General features: G+C 41.2%; 1 protein-coding gene across 1 annotated transcript in view; it reads left to right on the plus strand.

Moving 5' to 3' along the window:
• LOC139415232 (nudix (nucleoside diphosphate linked moiety X)-type motif 14) overlaps nt 1-18,788 on the plus strand; it is a 98,131-nt gene that overhangs the window by 73,126 nt on the left and 6,217 nt on the right. Inside the window, exons 3-4 of the mRNA XM_071163161.1 lie at nt 6,097-6,161; nt 9,045-9,300. Of these exons, the coding sequence (XP_071019262.1) occupies nt 6,097-6,161; nt 9,045-9,300 (321 nt within the window). The remainder of the gene's footprint in view (nt 1-6,096; nt 6,162-9,044; nt 9,301-18,788) is intronic.

The raw sequence follows: 18,788 nt of genomic DNA on the forward strand, positions 1-18,788 counted from the left end.
TCTCATAGGTGTAAAAACATGAATTTGTACATTAGGCAGGGTTTCACCATCAGCTGAAAGACTGTCCATTTTTTGGTCAGTGTCAGTGGAGGAAAGGGAGAGCGGAGGGATGTTGAGAGGCGGACTCTGTCTGCTGCTCTCTCCTTCCGCTGAGACTGACCATCAAATGCAGGCACCATCAGCCCACTAATATATTTAAAATGTAAAGCTAATTATTTAAAACCTGTTACGGATGATGCGAATTCTCGCAACTTTTTGTTAAAAATCACGCAACATTTCAACGTCCTGCTACTCATGCCAGGAATATAGTATATGCATATGATAAGTATGTGTGTATAGAAACACTCTGAAGTTTCTAAAACTGGTTAAATCATGTCTGTGGCTATAACAGAACGTGTTCAGGAGTAAAAATCCCAGGGAAAACCAAAAACACCCAAAAACACCCAAAAAATATTCATCCGCCAGTCTTTGAATTGTCTAAGGCGATAGAAAATAGATGAGGTTCCGTTTACAACGCCTACAGCTTCCACACGATGTCGCCAATACTGGCATTTCATTGCAAGTTGGTGGGATGACGTATAGGCACTTCCTGTCTTGGGGTGCACCCAGGAAATTATGAAAGTGAAAAAAATGAACGATGATTTCAAGACTTGCTGCTATCGAATACAGATCGCCCCGTGATCAATTTTATCGATTATTAACGTTTATTAATACCTAAAGTTGGTTTACAAAAGTAGTTTGAAGTGATTTGTAAAAGTTTATAGGCAACTTTTTTAATTTTAAAAAGTGACGTTGCGTCTTGTAAAGGTGAATTTTCCTTGGATCAGACGGCCTTCATAAATGGACATTTTGGGCATACTTTGACGGATTTAATCGGGAAAAAGATCCAATTGTGATGTTTATGGGACATATAGGAGTGCCAACAAAGAAGCTCGTCAAAGGTAATGAATGTTTTATCTTTTATTTCTGCGTTTTGTGTAGCGCCGGCTACCGCTAAATCTTTTGTTTAGGTCTCGTTCAGGTATTTTGGGGGGTGCATGCTATCAGATAATAGCTTCTCATGCTTTCGCCGAAAAGCATTTTACAAATCTGACATGTTGGCTAGATTCACAACGAGTGTAGCTTTAATTGAGTATCTTGCGTGTGTTTTTTAAGGAAAGTTTGAGTTTTATCGAGTACTATAGGTGGCGCTCTGAAATTTCAGCTGATTTGGTTCCTGTGCAGGAACCAACATCCGTAACAGGTTAAACGTATCCTCACTCAGCTAAGCCTCACAAGTAATACAACAATGGATCTATTACCGGTGTGATCATATAGCCGTCCTCAAATTTTGAGGGAAAAAAAATTGCCTGAACAACAATACATTGGCAGGGCATTTCATGCAAAGCTAATATACGGTGATAATGTATTGACCCTAGGGTGAACAGTGTATATTCCATTAAATATATTATATATATTTATATATATATTTATATATATATTATATTATATATATATATATATATATATATATATATATATATATATATATATATATATATATATATATTATATATATTTATATATATATTTATATATATATTATATATAATTATATTATACTATATATATATATATATATATATCCGTCAAGGCAATTGTTTTCTCATAAGTGATTGGAAAAATGGCTACCTCAGTATTTTACGCAATATTTTCTCCGGGTGACACCATGTGACCACTCGCCAAATATGGACCCTTACAGCCATTCTCCAATGGAAATGCCTAAAAAGACGTCACAATGCTGTAGACAGCTTGGGGAATGCGAGGAAAACGTAAGCTCATTCGTAGCTCATTCACAGCCATATAAGGAGTCATTGGCATGATATCCAACTGGTTAAGCCAATACATGTCCAGGCCCGTCTTAAGTTTGCTAGAAAGGATTTGGATGATCGAGAAGAAGATTGGGAGAATGTCATATGGTCAGATGAAACCAAAATATAACTTTTTGGTAAAAACTCAACTCGTCGTGTTTGGAAGACAAAGAATGCTGAGTTGCATCCAAAGAACACCATACCTACTGTGAAGCATGGGGGTGGAAACATCATGCTTTGGGGCTGTTTTTCTGCAAAGGGACCAGGACAACTGATCCGTGTAAAGGAAAGAATGAATGGGGCCATGTATCGTGAGATTTTGAGTGAAGACCTCCTTCCATCAGCAAGGGCATTGAGGATGAAACGTGGCTGGGTCTTTCAGCATGACAATGATCCCAAACACCCCGCCCGGGCAACAAAGGAGTGGCTTCGTAAGAAGCATTTCAAGGTCCTGGAGTGGCCTAGCCAGTCTCCAGATCTCAACCCCATAGAAAATCTTTGGAGGGAGTTGAAAGTCTGTGTTGCCCAGCAACAGCCCCAAAACATCACTGCTCTAGAGGAGATTTGCATGGAGGAATGGGCCAAAATACCAGGAACAGTGTGTGAAAACCTTGTGAAGACTTACAGAAAATATTTGACCTCTGTCATTGCCAACAAAGGGTATATAACAAAGTATTGAGAAACTTTTGTTATTGACCAAATACTTATTTTCCACCATAATTTGCAAATAAATTCATAAAAAATCCTACTATGTGATTTTCTGGATTTTTTTTTTTTCTTTCTGTTAATCCTGCATTGACACACACACACACACACACACACACACACACACAGTCACAGTCACATAGATGCACACACACCAACTAGTTTGGAATTGAGGAATTTTTACCCTTCCAAAATTTATAGATTTGTATTATTTTTATGGATCGCAATTTTTGGTTTCAAATCAGTTTTCATTTTGTACAGTTAACCTTTACACTTGTGGAAATTGGCCTATATGGATAGGGCTAAATGTGAAATGTTTCTTACAGAAATATGAAAAACGTATGCATAACCATGGTAGCAATTAAAAGGGAACAATTTGTAGATGGGGAAATTATTAGACCAAAGTCTAAGTACACAACAGTTCACCTGACACAATGCTGAATCCAAACATTGCACTGTTGATTTTATGAGCATTTTACATTTACTGTACTTTTCGCTGCATTTGTTGATAGCGAAATCTGAAAATATTCTGGATACATTCAGTAACATAAGACTATTCCTGGAAAATGTGGGGTGGGTGCAACAAGACCTAAAAGTTACACGGGTTTGAGTGAGGGGACTAACTGGTGTCTCCAAGTGGCCACACATCTCTCCAAAGTGTGCACAGATCCTAAGCAATTCTAATGCACTTTTATGAATCAAAGAAGAGTCTTCAACTAGAAGGTACTTTTTTTTTTTTTTTGCTCTCCTATCTGTGCCGTTGAGGAACTCTAAGCAAGCACACATGCAAACTCAGCAAAAAAAGAAACATCCTCTCACTGTCAACTGCATTTATTTTCAGCAAATTTAACATGTGTAAATATTTGTATGAACATAACATTCAACAACTGAGACATAAACTGAACAAGTTCCACAGACATGTGACTAACAGAAATGGTATAATGTGTCCCTGAACAAAGGGGAGGTAAAAATCAAATGTAACCGTCAGTATCTGTGGCCACCAGCTGCATTAAGTACTTCAGTGCATCTCCTCCTCATGGACTGCACCAGATTTGCCAGTTATTGCTGTGAGATGTTACCCCACTCTTCCACCAAGGCACCTGCACATTCCCGGACATTTTCTGGGGGGAATGGCCCTAACCCTCACCCTCCGATCCAACAGGTCCCAGAGGTGCTCAATGGGGTTGAGATCCGGGTTCTTCACTGGCCTTGGCAGAACACTGACATTTCTGTCTTGCAGGAAATCGCGCACAGAACGAGCAGTATGGCTGGTGGCATTGTCATGATGAGCCTGCAGGAAGGGTACCACATGAGGGAGGAGGAGGATGTCTTCCATGTAACGCACAGCATTGAGATTGCCTGCAATGACAACGAGCTCAGTCCGATGATGCTGTGACACACCGCCCCAGATCATGACGGACCCTCCACCTCCAAATTGATCCCCCTCCAGTGTACAGGCCTCGGTGTAACACTCATTCCTTCGACTATTAACTCGAATCCGACCATCACCCCTGGTGAGACAAAACCGCGACTCGTCAGTGAAGACCACTTTTTGCCAGTCCTGTCTGGCCCATAGGCAGCGACGTTGCCGGTGATGTCTGGTGAAGACCTACCTTACAATAGGCCTACAAGCCCTCAGTCCAGCCTCTCTCAGCCTATTGCGGACAGGCTGAGCACCGAAGGAGGGATTGTGCGTTCCTGGTGTTAATTTAGGCAGTTGTTGCCGTCCTGTACCTGTCCCGCAGTTGTGAGGTTCGGATGTACCGATCCTGTGCAGGTGTTGTTACACATGGTCTGCCACTGCGAGGACGATCATCTGTCCGTCCTGTCTCGCTGTAGCGCTGTCTTAGGCGTCTCACAGCAATTTATTGCCCTGGCCACATCTGCAGTCCTCATGCCTCCTTGCAGCATGCCTAAGGCACATTCACGTTGATGAGTAGGGACCCTGGGCATCTATCTTTTGGTGTTTTTCAGAGTCAGTAGAAAGTGTCCTAAATTTTCATAACTGTGACCTTAATTGCCTACCGTCTGTAAACTGTTAGTGTCTTAACAACCATCCCACAGGTGCATGTTCATTAATTTTAAACCCTTTACAATGAAGATCTGTGAAGTTAATTCGTAAAAATCCAAATATCTTTGAAAGACAGGATCCTGAAAAAGGGACGTTTCTTTTTTTTGTTGCTGGGTTTAGTAGTTTTGTTTGGAACACAACCCTTCATTTCTGCTATCACACAATTACTGTTGTTTACGCAATCCATAAACAGTCCATTATATAATCGCAATCTGGGTCAGGTGGGAATGATTTTACTTTCCACACAAGTTATTTTTCAGTTTCGTCCTAAAAACAGATTGTGGTGGGGGGAAAAAAAGTGATACATTTTTTGGTGCCATTTAGGCGAAATTGGAATTCTAAGCGTCACTACTGCCAACATGACTAGCTAAGTTTATGAAATTCAATCTTAGTGTGAGGGTTTCATAAGGAAATTTAAAGAAACAGATTGTAATTTTGATGCACATAGAAAGGAAACATAGGTGCATGTGCCACTATGACATTTCTTCACAATATACAAAAAGTCTAATTTGGTTCATAACAACCCAGGGTATGATGACCTTTCATTTTGTAACTGTACGTCAAACATAGTGATCATAAATGTTGACGCTGTATATGACATGAGTTTTATGATATGGAATTGTGAAGTGCACATTTGGACTCACAGGTGTTTGGCTTGCTTATATGACATCAAAGCGCCTCAACATCTCATATTTCAAAATACATTGAGTCCTCTTCATTTACAGCATTTCCCTGACTTGGACACATTTGCTAAAGTTGCCCAATTACCGGGAGGGATTGGGGTAATTCTTGTTGCGCATGGTGCTGTCAGAACGGCTGTCAGTCAAAACCCTTAGAGCGCTGTGAATCGTAGAGACCGAGCTCTGGCTTCATGTACAGGATGTTACTCTACAGCCGTATACAGGTACGAGTGTAAAGGTTAACACTCAAAAGTATCATCAACATAGCAGGGTGCTTACCCACTTAGAGCCTAGAACAACGTAATTCAAGTAGTGAATATTCTTCCCACTTTGTGCCCTCACATGGCTACGTTGGGAAGACTCAATCGGGGCAGTCTGGGTAGATATGTATTTCGTTGTTTTCTGTAAGCAGGAAGTTGTCCAACTGCGTATGATGATGTCATGTAATATAGTTAATTTAGTTTATTAAATCAAACAGTTGTATTTGTCACATGCGCCAAATACAACAGGTGTAGTGAAACGCTGACTTACAAGCCCTTAACCAACAAAGCAGTTAAAATTAAAAAAAAAAAAAAAGTTAAAGTATTTACTAAAATAAACTGAAGTAACAAAAATAGACAAATTATTAGAGTAACAATAAAATAACAGGAACAATGCTATATACAGGGGCTACCTGTACAGCAACCAATATAAACCTTTGTGATTCTCACTTTTATTCATCCCTAGAAAAATAATGAATGAATCAAACTGAATAAACTCTCTCTCTTTCTCTGCTCCCTTTTCTTTCCAGTGTTTCGGTTCTGATCTTCAACACCACCTCGCACTGCTTCGTCTTGGTCAAGCAGTTCCGCCCAGGTAATACCCCCTTTTTTGCTCTAATCATCTTTCATCCACAAGGACAGTTTTTTTTCTTGTAAGGACTGTAAATTCACATCCCTTTCCATATATTTTTTATTAGACAGTGAAGAGGGACAGGAAAGTAAGGCAGAGAAAGTGTGTTAGAAGGGCGTGGGTCTGATTCGAACCCACCACAACCTTGCTTTATCCCTGTGGGGAAACCCTGCTATTGTCACATTCCAAGCTTCTTACCCAACACCTGTGTATTATGCTGAACTCCCACTTGAGCGTGTCAAGTGCAACAATATGCCCCCTGCCACGTGGCCTGGGATCTGTCTGGCACTGTCGAGGCTTGTCTACTACTGTGAAAAATGCTGATGGACTCTCCACCCGGCTGGTGCACCGCCCCATCAAGGCTTTAAAAGCCATTAGTCATCCCATGGCACGCGGCCCTGTTCCATTGCATCAGCTAACGCCTACCTTCATCTCCCGCCACCCCTGTGGTATTCACCAGGGTTGGGGTCGATTTCATTGTGAATTTAAATGGAATTGTAATGGAATTTAACCCAACCCTGGTGTGGACCGATGAGGGGGGAAAACAGGCGCTTAATTATATATTATTTTCGTCTGCTTGTGGTAGGCTGTGGAGCATTCGCCATATTATGTAGAAGGATTGGGTGCTTACATGTATCCCGTCCTCTTAGATCTGCAAACCCTAAATAATTTGTGTCAAAGGGTAGGGGAATGGGGCCCATATCTCACCCGCTTAACTGATTCTAGGGAAGGTTGCTAAAGCCATGGGGAGAGCCCATCAGTAATGCCTTTGGTGCAGGTTACAATGGGGTGAGGTGCAGATGCAGATCTCATCCGTCTTACATTTGATGTATTATAAGCGGAGCAGTGCACACACACACACACACATGGAGGTCACTCTGACAGCGCGCCAGAGTTCCTCTGTGGAGATGGGAGTAACTTCCAGTAGGACAACACTCTCTGCAGCACTCCACCAATCATGCCTTTATGGTAGATTGGCCAGACAGAAGCCACTTCTCAATAAAATGCACATGACAAACCACTTAGTTTGCCAAAAGGCACCTAAAAGGACTCTGATCATGAGAAACAAGATTCTCCTGCCAAGATTGAACTCTTTGGCCTGAATGCCAAGTGTCACATCTGGAGGAAACTAGGCACTTCTCATCATCTGGCCAATACCATCCCTACGGTGAAGCATGGTGGTGACAGCATCATGCTGGGGGATGTTTTTCAGCGGCAGGGACTGGGAGACTAGTCAGGATCAAGGAAAGATGAACAGAGCAAAGTAAAAAGAGATCCTTGATGAAAACCTGCTCAGGACCTCAGACTGGGGCGAAGGTTCACCTTCCAACAGGACAACAACCCTAAGCACACAGACAAGACAACGCAGGATTGGCTTCGGGACAAGACAACGCAGGATTGGCTTCGGGACAAGTCTCTGCATGTCCTTGAGTGGCCAGCCAGAGCCCAGACTTAAATCCGTTCGAACATCTCTGGAGAGACCTGAAAATAGCTGTGCAGCGACACTCCCCATCCAACCTGACAGAGCTTGAGAGGATCTTCTGAGAAGAATGGGAGTAACTCCCCAAATGTAGGTGTGCCAAGCTTGTAGCATCGTACCCAAGAAGAGTCGAGGCTGTAATCGTGCTTCAATAAAGTACTGAGTAAAGAGTATGAATACTTATGTAAATGTGCTATTTTAGTTATTTATATTTTATAAATTTGCACATTTCAAAAAATCTGTTTTTGCTTTGTCATTATGGGGTATTGTGTGTAAATTGAGAAAAAAAAAACATTTAATCAATTTTAGAATAAGGCTGTAATGTAACAAGAAGTGATGGGTTCTGAATGCTTTCCGAATGCACTGTATGTATAGATTGCATTTTAATACTGCTACAGTGCCGTGTTCTTGATTTTATTTTTACATTTGAATTGCTTGACATTTGACTGCATTGTTAGGAGCAACGTAAGCATTTTGCTGCACTGTCATAACACATGCTAAACTGTGTACGCGATCAGTGGACTTTATTTTATCTTCCAGTTTAATTTCATACAAACACACCTCGTGTCTGCACTCTATGAAAAAAAAGCTTTGGATGCATTTGTTTACTCCAGCTCACCTCCAAACACAATGCTTCCTTGTGTAATAGTGCGCAAAATGCCCCCGTTACTATGCGAGGCAGGCAACGTCCTTTGTTCGCCGCTAAGGCGCTGGGGACAGTTACGCTCCACAGAATGGAAGGAAGGCCTCGCATTGAATGTATGTGTCCCAAATGACAACCTATTCCCTGTATTGTGCACTACTTAGGGCTCTGGTCAAAGTAGTGCACTATGAAGGGAATAGGGTGACATTTGGGATGTAGTCAGTTACTTTTTTCCCATTGCTTGAGGAACAATGTGTCTAAAAAGGTCAGCCTTTGTTTGAAGGCCATTGTGAGGCGACAAAATCACTCACAGGCGTTTTTGGTCGAAAGCTGAGTTGTTTGACTAAAGTAAATGTGTCACCCTATTTTTATCACACTCTTATTACGTTTTTTCCTTCCACCAGTAAAGTTTTTTTTAATGAGTTCTAGAGGTTATGCTTTTCATGATTTTATAGGAGTAGGATTTTACTAGACATGCAGTTCACAGAAACAAAGTTTCAGACAATTATTATCTCAATTGTGGCCTATTTGAAGGATTAAAACCTAGACTTTGATATGAACTGCGTACTATCACACTCAATTGTCGAAGTGAAAGGAACGATACATCACTGAGAAAAAGGTGTATATAGGCCTCCAAGTCGATGTCACTATACTGTAACATCTGTTGCTATCTAGCTCAACCCCTCTCACTCTCTCCACCCACTCTCCCTCTCTCCTCCTGCAGCTGTGTACATGTGCGAGTGGGAGAGGACCAAGCCCAAGGCACCTGACTCTAGCGAGCAGGTGGCGGAGGAGAAAGAGGGGGCTGCGGTTGGGGGCGGGGAGACGCCCCCAGGCTCAGTGGGGATGACCTACGAGCTTTGCGCTGGCCTGGTGGACAAGGCTGACCTGTCGCTGGAAGAGATCGCCAGGCAGGAGGTACTGGAGGAGTGTGGCTACGACGTGCCAGTCGCCAAGCTGCGGAGGATCACCTCATACAGGTGTGTGTGTACCTATGGCTTCGAGGTGAATTTTCCCCTAGTTACAGGTCTAGGATCAGCTTCCACTCCCCTAATCTTAAACTTAAACTTCTTAGGGATCAAATCCCGTTAACAGGATCGATTTGACAACATTCGGTAAAATGGCAGAGCGCCAAATTCAAATTAAATTATTAGAAATATTTCACTTTCATACAATTACAAGTGCAATACACCAAATTACTTGTTAATCCAGCCACGTGTCACATTTCAAAAAGGCTTTACGGCGAAAGCAAACCATGCTGTTATCTGAGGACAGCACCCCATCAAACAAACACAGACAAAAATATTTCATCTCGCCAGGCTTGACACAAAACTTAGAAATAACGATATAATTCATGCCTTTGAAGAGCTTCTTCTGTTGGTACTCCAATATGTCCCATAAACATCACAAATGGTCCTTTTGTTAGATTAATTCTGTCGTTATATCTCCAAAATTTCCATTTATTTGGCGCGTTTGATCCAGAAAAACACTGGTTCCAACTAGCGCAACATGACTACAAAATATCTAAGTTACCTGTAATCGTTGTCCAAACATTTCAAACAACTTTCCTAATACAACTTTAGGTATTTTTTTACGTAAATAATCTATCAAATTTAAGACGGGATAAACTGCATTCGATAGCGGATAAAAACAAAGTAGAGCGAGCTTTCAGGTCGCGCACCCAACCACAACAGTACACTAGACTCGTCCCTCGTTCTGAACAGCCCTACTTCTTCATTACACAAAGGAAAAAGATCAACCAATTTCTAACGACTGTTGACATCCAGTGTAAGCGATAGGAACTGCAAGCAAGTCACTTAGAAATCTAGATCCACATAGAAAACCTATTGAAAAGACTGTCACCTAAAAAAAAAAAAAATCCTGGATGGTTTGTCCTCGGGGTATCGCCTGCCAAATAAGTTCTGTTATACTCAGACATCATTCAGAGTGTTTTCTATCCAAATCTACTAATAATATGCATATCCTAGCTTCTGGCCCTGAGTAGCAGGCAGTTTACTTTGGGCACGCTTTTCATCCGGAGGTGAAAATACCACCCCCTAGCCTAGAAAGGTTAACCGTTAGTGAGGAAAATGCAAAACTGAGCCAAGATCAGCGTCTAGGGCCGTGTTCATCCTATACGGCTCAACACACCCATTGCTTCATACAGGCGCATACAAGCACACACATATGCATACTAGCATGCACATATATACATTGTGCGGCTATGCAACATACAGTTGAAGTCGGAAGTTTACATACACTTAGGTTGGTGTCATTTAAATCTCGTTTTTTCAACCACTTCACAAATTTCTTGTTAACAAATTATAGTTTTGGCAAGTCGGTTAGGACATCTACTTTGTGCATGACACAAGTCATTTCCCCAACAATTGTTTACAGACTATTTCACTTATAATTCACTGTATCACAATTCCTGTGGGTCAGAAGTTTACAATACACTAAGTTGACTGTGCCTTTAAACAGCTTGGAAAATTACAGAAAATGATGTAATGGCTTTAGAAATTTGATAGGCTAATGGACATCATTTGAGTCAATTGGAGATGTATCTATGGATGTATTTCAAGGTATTTCAAACTCAGTACCTCTTTGCTTGACATCATGGGAAAATCAAAAGAAATCAGCCAAGACCTCAGACAAAAATTGTAGACCTCCACAAGTCTGGTTCATCCTTGGGAGCAATTTCCAAATGCCTGAAGGTACCACATTCATCTGTACAAACAATAGTACGCATGTATAAACACCATGGGACCACGTAGCCGTCATACTGCCCAGGAAGGAGATGCGTTCTGTCTCCTAGAGATGAACGTACTTTTGTACGAAAAAGTGCAAATCAATCCCAGAACAACTGCAAAGGACCTTGTGAAGATGCTGGAGGAAAAAGGTACATAAGTATCTATATCCACAGTAAAACGAATCCTATATCGACATAACCTGAAAGGCCGCTCAGCAAGGAAGAAGCCACTGCTCCAAAACCACCATAAAAAAGCCAGACTCCGGTTACAACTGCACATGGGGACAAAGATATACTTTTTGGAGAAATGTTCTCTGGTCTGATGAAACAAAAATAGAACTGTTTGGCCATAATGACCATCGTTATGATTGGAGGAAAAAGAGGGAGGCTTACAAGCCAAAGAACACCATCCCAACCGTGAAGCATGGGGGTGGCAGCATCATGTTGTGGGGGTGCTTTGCTGCAGGAGGGACTGGTGCACTTCACAAAATAGATGGCATCATAAGTAAGGCCAAAATTCACCCAACTTATTATGGGAAGCTACAAATGTTTAATTTTGTTGTTATAATAAGGTTGGTTGCAACTGGAGAATTGGTGTGGAAATCTGTTGCGGCTCACTCAAGTCGACTACAAAACCCGCAATGCTCTCTATGGGCTGGCTGGCTAGCTAGCTAGCTAGATAAGGAGCTAGAAAACATAGCTACACACAATAATGCCAAAGTCAATATCATCATGTGAAGTAGCTAGTTAGCTGTACAACCACCTAAACAAACTGCACTATCAATTTAGGAGTCTACAATCTTGTCATGTTCAACCTGCAGATTGTGTGCTTCAGAGTTGAGTCTGACATTTGCAACGGCACCATGCATTTTACACCCTGCTGAAGACAGACAAATAGGAGAAATGTGGTAGGCGCTCTGTTAAATTACAAATTTTGCGAGGTAGAAATATTGCAAAAATATGATCAATGGTTCATTCGAGAGCCGACAACCTCCTGCGTTATGACATTGGCCAGAAATCTGACATGTACAGTATGATAGTAGTTTTCACAATCTAAAAGTAATCTTCCTATTAACTTCCAGTATAGTGAGAGTGGCTTCATCACAATGCTTTGTCAGACCGGTTGTAGTTCTGCCTGCGTGAACGGCAAGAGCTCCTATAAACATGAATTGACCCCGGGAATCTATAGAACATTTCTCAGAGATGCCCAAAAATTATATAACATTCAAAATCTTTATTTTACGTGAGCGAAGGCACCCCTTCTGATATGACCAAAGGATCCTCAGTAACCCTTTACATTCGTGCGAATTGGCCTATGAAAAATACATACGCATGGTAGCAATTGAAAAGGAACAGTTTGGTGATGGAAAAGTTATTAGACCAAAGTTTAGGACACTGCTGTTCACCTGACTTAAGACTGAATCCATTGCACTTTAGATCTTATGTGCATTTTATATTCTGTACTTTTCACTCTATTTGTTGATAACGAAATCTGAAAATACTCTTGATACATTCAGTAACATGATAAGAATATTCCTGAAAAATGTATAGTAGATGCAACATAAGACCAAGAACTAACTGATGCCTCCAAATTGGCCACACACCTCTCCAAAGTGTGCACAGTTCCTTTTATGATTTCAACTATAAGATACTTTTTTGAGCATTCCTAACTGTGCTGTTGAGGGACTAGAGCAAGCACACTTGTAGTTGTTTTGGTTGAAACACAGCCCTCTATCCCCGCCATCACACCATTACTGTCAGGTGGGCATAATTTGAAAGCTTGTTATTTTGCCAACATGACTAGCTCAGTTATAAAATGCCATCATAGTGTTTGGCTTTCACGGGGCAATTCAGAGAAACAGATTGTAATTTTGATGCAAGTAGAAAGGAGTCATGCATGCATTCAGGTGTTCCGTGGCAAATTTTCTTCACAATAGACAAATATGTGACTAACCGAGAAGCTCAATCTTGGGTAAGGGCGCATTCACACCGGCGACGCAGTCGCATGCAGAGCTGGCGGAGGAGTATGTGCTATGTGTAATTTGATGCGGAGTTTGATGTGCGTTTAGCGCAATCTCATGCAAGCAAGACCCTACCCCTTCACCATTCCAACACACCTTCCCATTTAAGTACATTGAGTTGGCGCTGTCATTTTACTCTGCGTTGCTCGTTGTGAACGCACCCTAACAATTCACTGGCGCCACCCCGGCTTAAGCACCTCGATCCAATCAACTGAGCCATGGGGTGAGGAACCTTGGTCAGCTGGTAACACTCTTGGCTCCATGCATGTGTGGCTCCCCTCTGGAGACAATGTTCAATCCCTGTGTGCTCCCTTCGGACTGTCTCTCCTCTCCCATCTCCCACTTAGTTTCACATTTATCTGTCAATAAAGCACTTAAAATACGTAAGGAGAGTGATTTCACCACCCCCCCACAAAAAAAAACAGAACGACAGGAACCTTGGTGTTCACATCGAGTTTAAAGGAAAGACCAGCTTTCTCCTTGATACAGTCGTATGAAAAGGTTTGGGCACCCCTGACAATTTCTATGATTTCCATTTATAAATAATTGGGTGTTTGGATCAGCAATTTCATTTTGATCTATCAAATAACTGATGGGACACAGCAATATTTCAGTAGTGAAATTAGTTTTTTTGGATTAACAGAAAATGTATGCATCATATGCATCAAAACAAAATTAGACAGGTGCATAAATTTGGGCACCCCAATAGAAAAATCGCATCAATATTTAGTAGAGCCTCCTTTTGCTAAAATAACAGCCTCTAGACACTTCCCATAGCCTCTGAGTTTCTGGATGAAGGTATTTTGGACCATTCCTCCGTACAAAACATCTCCAGTTCAGTTAGGTTTGATGGTTGCCGAGCATGGACAGCCCGCTTCAAATCATCCCACAGATTTTCAATGATATTCAGGTCTGGGGACTGGGATGGCCATTCCAGAACATTGTACTTGTTCCTCTGCATAAATGCCCGGGTAGATTTTGAGCAGTGTTTTGGGTCGTTGTCTTGTTGAAATATTCAGCCCCGGCGTAACTTCAACTTTGTGACTGATTCTTCAACATTATTCCCAAGAATCTGCTGATATTGAGTGGAATCCATGCAACCCTCAACTTGAACAAGATTCCCAGTAATGGCACTGGCCACACAGCCCCACAGCATGATGGAACCCCCACCAAATTTTACTGTGGGTAGCAAGTGTTTTTCTTGGAACGCTGTGTTCTTTTGCCACCATGCATAACGTCCATTGTTATGACCAAATAACTCAGTCTATGTTTCATCAGTCCACAGCACCTTATTCCAAAATGAAGCTGGCTTGTCCAAATGTGCGTTTGCATACCTCCAGCGACTCTGTTTGTGGTGTGTGTGCAGAAAAAGCTTCTTCCGCATCACTCTCCCATACAGCTTCTCCTTGTGCAAAGTGCGCTGAATTGTTGAACGATGCACAGTGACACCATCTGCAGCAAGATGATGTTGTAGGTCTTTGGAGGTGGTCTGTGGACTGTTTTTGGACCGTTCTCACCATCCTTCGCCTTTGCCTCTCCGATATTTTACTTGGCCTGCGACTTCTGGCCTTAACAAGAACTGTGCCTGTGGTCTTCCATTTCCTCATTATGTTCCTCACAGTGGACACTGATAGCTTAATTCTCAGCGATGGCTTTTTGTAGCCTTCCTCTAATCCATAATGTTGAACAATTTTGTTTTCAGGTCATTTGAGAGTTGTTTTGAGGCCCCCATGTTGCCACTTTTCAGAGGAGATTCAAAGAGAATAACAACTTGCAATTGGCCACCTTAAATACTTTTTCTCATGATTGGATGCACTTGTCTATGAAGTCCAAGGCTTAATGAGCTCACCAAACCAATTGTGTGTTCCAATTAATCAGTGCTAAGTAGTTACAGGTATTCAAATCAACAGCATGACAAGGGTGCCCACATTTTTGCATAGCCTATTTTTCACATCTGATTTAATTTCATACAACTTACACTAAAAATATTTGTCTGGACAATACCCCAGTACTCAGCTTTTATTAGAAAATGAATGGCATGCCACTGTGATCATTTTCTGTGACGACAGAGTAAATTATTATGCAGCCTCAGAGGGGTGCCCAAACCTTTTCATACGACTGTATTTGCATGAGCATTTGCTTGCATTTCCCTGTCTGCATCTGTAACATAGCTATTCTGCGTCAATGACAATGGTGTTCGTTTACACTTTTATCTCCTTCCACTTCGCCGTTGTTTATCGCGGTACAAGTGGGGACTTGCTCTATGTTGACTCATTTAAAGGAGCAGTCCAGTGAAATGCGATTTTGCTGTTTTTGTATGATTTTTCTACACTGAGGTTGAAATTAACAATGACATTGTGAAAATTATGAGAATACCCTTTTAGTGTAAGCTTTAATTGTAGTTTTTTTGCCTGGAATTTCAGCCCCTTCAGGTGGGATGGAGTTTTTGGCCCACAGCAGGACAACACAATCTGATCTGATTATTCTGAGCAATGACCAGTCATCTTTTATTTGCATATGTGTCCTCTTACTTTGAAAGGGTACACATGGTACTCTCTAGAGCAGGGGTGTTCAATTCCAGTCCTCGAGCGCCTGATGTCACAGTTTGGCCCAGCTAATACACCTGACTCCAATAATCACCTAATCATGATCTTCAATGCAATTTGATTAATCAGCTGTATTTGCTAGGGATGGAGTAAGTGTGACACCAATCAGGCCCTCTGAGTTTCTCAGTCCTGCTCTAGAGTCTAGACCAGGGTTATTCAACTCTTACCCTACGAGGTCTGGAGCCTGCTGGTTTTTTAAATCTACCTGATAATTAATTGCACCCACCCAGTGTACCCTGTGGAACTGGCTTCATGGTCCAGAGTTGAGTTTGAGGGGTCTAGATGATCCTGTCTGCCAATCAGGGCTGTGTATGTAAGTGTATAAAAATTTGTATCAACACGCCCAAATCAAATTCTATTTGTCACATGCGCCGAATACAACGAGTGTAGACCTTACAGTGAAATGCTTACTTACAAGCCCTTAACGAACAATGCAGTTTAAGAAAAATATCAACAAAAAAGTGACAAGTAACGATCAGACTGAGCATTATAATTGCAACAGGAGGCCCAGGGAAAAATGATAACTATATTTGGAGTTATTTTCATTAAATACACAGTGCTCTATTAGACATACGGTGAGGATTTTAAAAATACAATTAAAAAGACTGCATTGATCCTTAATACATGTTTTATTTGTAGCGCGCTTTTCATTAACACAGACATTTACAACACACTGCACATTAGCACCAACCTTTAACCAGCTATTTGACCTTAACTGCATGTTTGAGCCATCACCAGCTTGTTCATAAAGTGATATAAAGCTTAGTTTATAAAAAACAATCCACTCAGTTGTATTGTTTGTATGGTAGTGTTGTAGTTTCATTTATTCATGTAGGTAAGACTAACAGGAAAAGGAGATGGTATCCAGGGCCTTTTGGAGTACCAACTATCCATCCATCAAACAATTACAAATGACGGTCTGTTCTCTGACACTGTAGAACACTGCAGTGGAAAACATACGTAACCGCACCTCCCCCCTCCCTACCCATGTTCCCTCCACCTCTAGAGTGAAGACTTCCGTTCTTCTAACATGCCTTTTGATTTGACCCCACCAGCTCCACCACTTGTTGTGGTGTGTTTATCGGCATTGTTATGTGTAGGTTTCTTCCCGTCTTATTAGATGGGTATCGTCTTAACCCCCATGGCTAACCCCATGGCCCCCTATGAGGGAGTGCCATGACAAAAGTACTTAGCTTGAAACACTGTGCTCTGGGTGCTTCCGTGGTGACAGGCGCCCACAGGCCCCAGCCCTTTTGGGTTCACGACTGGCTAACAATGGATGTTTGAATTCTTCCATAGTGGCAAAACAAGAGCCAGACAAACGAATGGTGTCTGTGTGTGACGTCTCAGCCGTAAGCTGGGACAATTGGTTCCAGAGTAGTAAAATTAACATTGTAACACTTCTTTTTGTAACACTGCTTTAATAAATATTTTACACATTTTATTTTATTCCAAGGATGTGATTTTTCTTGCTATGGTGAAAACATTCTCTGTTTAAGTGTTATGGAGATTGAATTACCCCTAAACCAGTATAATATTTTTTCCTGTGCCATCCTGATCACATTCAGGTTGAATGTTTGTCAAGGTTAAAAGGGTTCAATGGTCTGCACACCTATGTGAGCTTATTTAATAAAAATAATAACAAATAAATAATAAAAAGTTCAGTTCCAGAGCTTTGTAATGGTATATCTATGTCATACATTACAATTGGTGTAACATTGGGAAGCTATGCTGCATTGAAAGTTTATACACTTGTAAACACAGTTTTGAGGAAAAGCCCTTAAGATGTTTGTGGTGATTTCACACTTGCTAGAGAGCTCTTCTTTGTTTACACCCATTTCGCATCATTCACACCTTTTAAGAAAACACTTTGAAGTTTGTAGAAATGTTATAATAGTGTGGGAGAATTTAACACGATATGGTAGGAGAACATCCAAAGAAAAACCAACCAGAATTTTTTTGAGAGAGAGACTATCTTCTTAGAATGGCAAGTATAAAGACCCTCGCTTGAAAAACAAGAAAAAGGTGTTAATAGTGCTGTTTGCCCATCTTGATGCCATAGCCAGTATATATTTCCTCAAAATCGTCAGAATTCATAAGGGAACTCATCAAATCAGTCATTCTTTTTTACGTTTTCCGAGGTGGTCTCGGTTGCAACATTTTAAATCTAAGATATTTGGTGCGCTATTTCTCCAGTGAGAAAATATGCATGAAAACAAATTGTCTATCGTTGAATGACAACAAACACTTAATTGAAGAATCCCTACTGTTGACCAACCACCGACGAAGGGGCGTGGACTTCTGCTTCCAAATTTCAGGTTTCCTCGAGGAGAAATGTTGTGTGCGTGAACAGCCAGGAAAAAAAACCTTCCCGACGACTAAAACAAACCAAAAATGTGGTCATATATGCACAAACCGTTTCGGATGGGAAACATGCGGATGCCGTTAGTCCTCATCTTTTTAAGAATTCACATGTAAAACATGACTGTCTATGACAATATGCTAAACAGAGGAAGAGTGTGGTAGTGTAGAAAACAACCAAAATAGTTCAAGATTTAAAGTAGTAGCCTACAATAAGGAATAGCTCCAGGTAAAAATACACTTTATATAGTCCTGAGCCTTTAACCTGACTTTGGTGCAGGTCGTTTTTCTTCACATTATTGTCTCTGGTAAACACACTCTGTATATGAAATTAAAATGTTTATTTGTTCGCATGACCAGGATACAGCAGGTGTAAACGTTACAGTGAAATGCTTACTTCCTCAACAGTGCAGTGTCAATATAAAAAAAAATGTAAATGGTGTCAATATAAAGTGCCAGTAGAGCAACAGAAGCCTGTGACATGTGGAGTTATAGACATGACCGACAACTCATGTCCATCCCCGCCATTATCTCAGCCAATCATGACTAGCCAGGAAGGACCCTGTCCTTTTCCCTATATAGCGCAGTGCTTTCTCCTTGGCTAAACTAGGCTTATAATTTAGCATTCATATTTACGGATCCCATACAAGTTTGTAATTAAGGGACATGACAGTTCACAAGTTCAAGAATGCAATGCTTACAACTTGTCTAATCGTCTCTGCTAACTGAAA

This window comes from Oncorhynchus clarkii, chromosome 8, assembly GCF_045791955.1.
Source record: "Oncorhynchus clarkii lewisi isolate Uvic-CL-2024 chromosome 8, UVic_Ocla_1.0, whole genome shotgun sequence".
Lineage (NCBI taxonomy): Eukaryota > Metazoa > Chordata > Actinopteri > Salmoniformes > Salmonidae > Oncorhynchus > Oncorhynchus clarkii.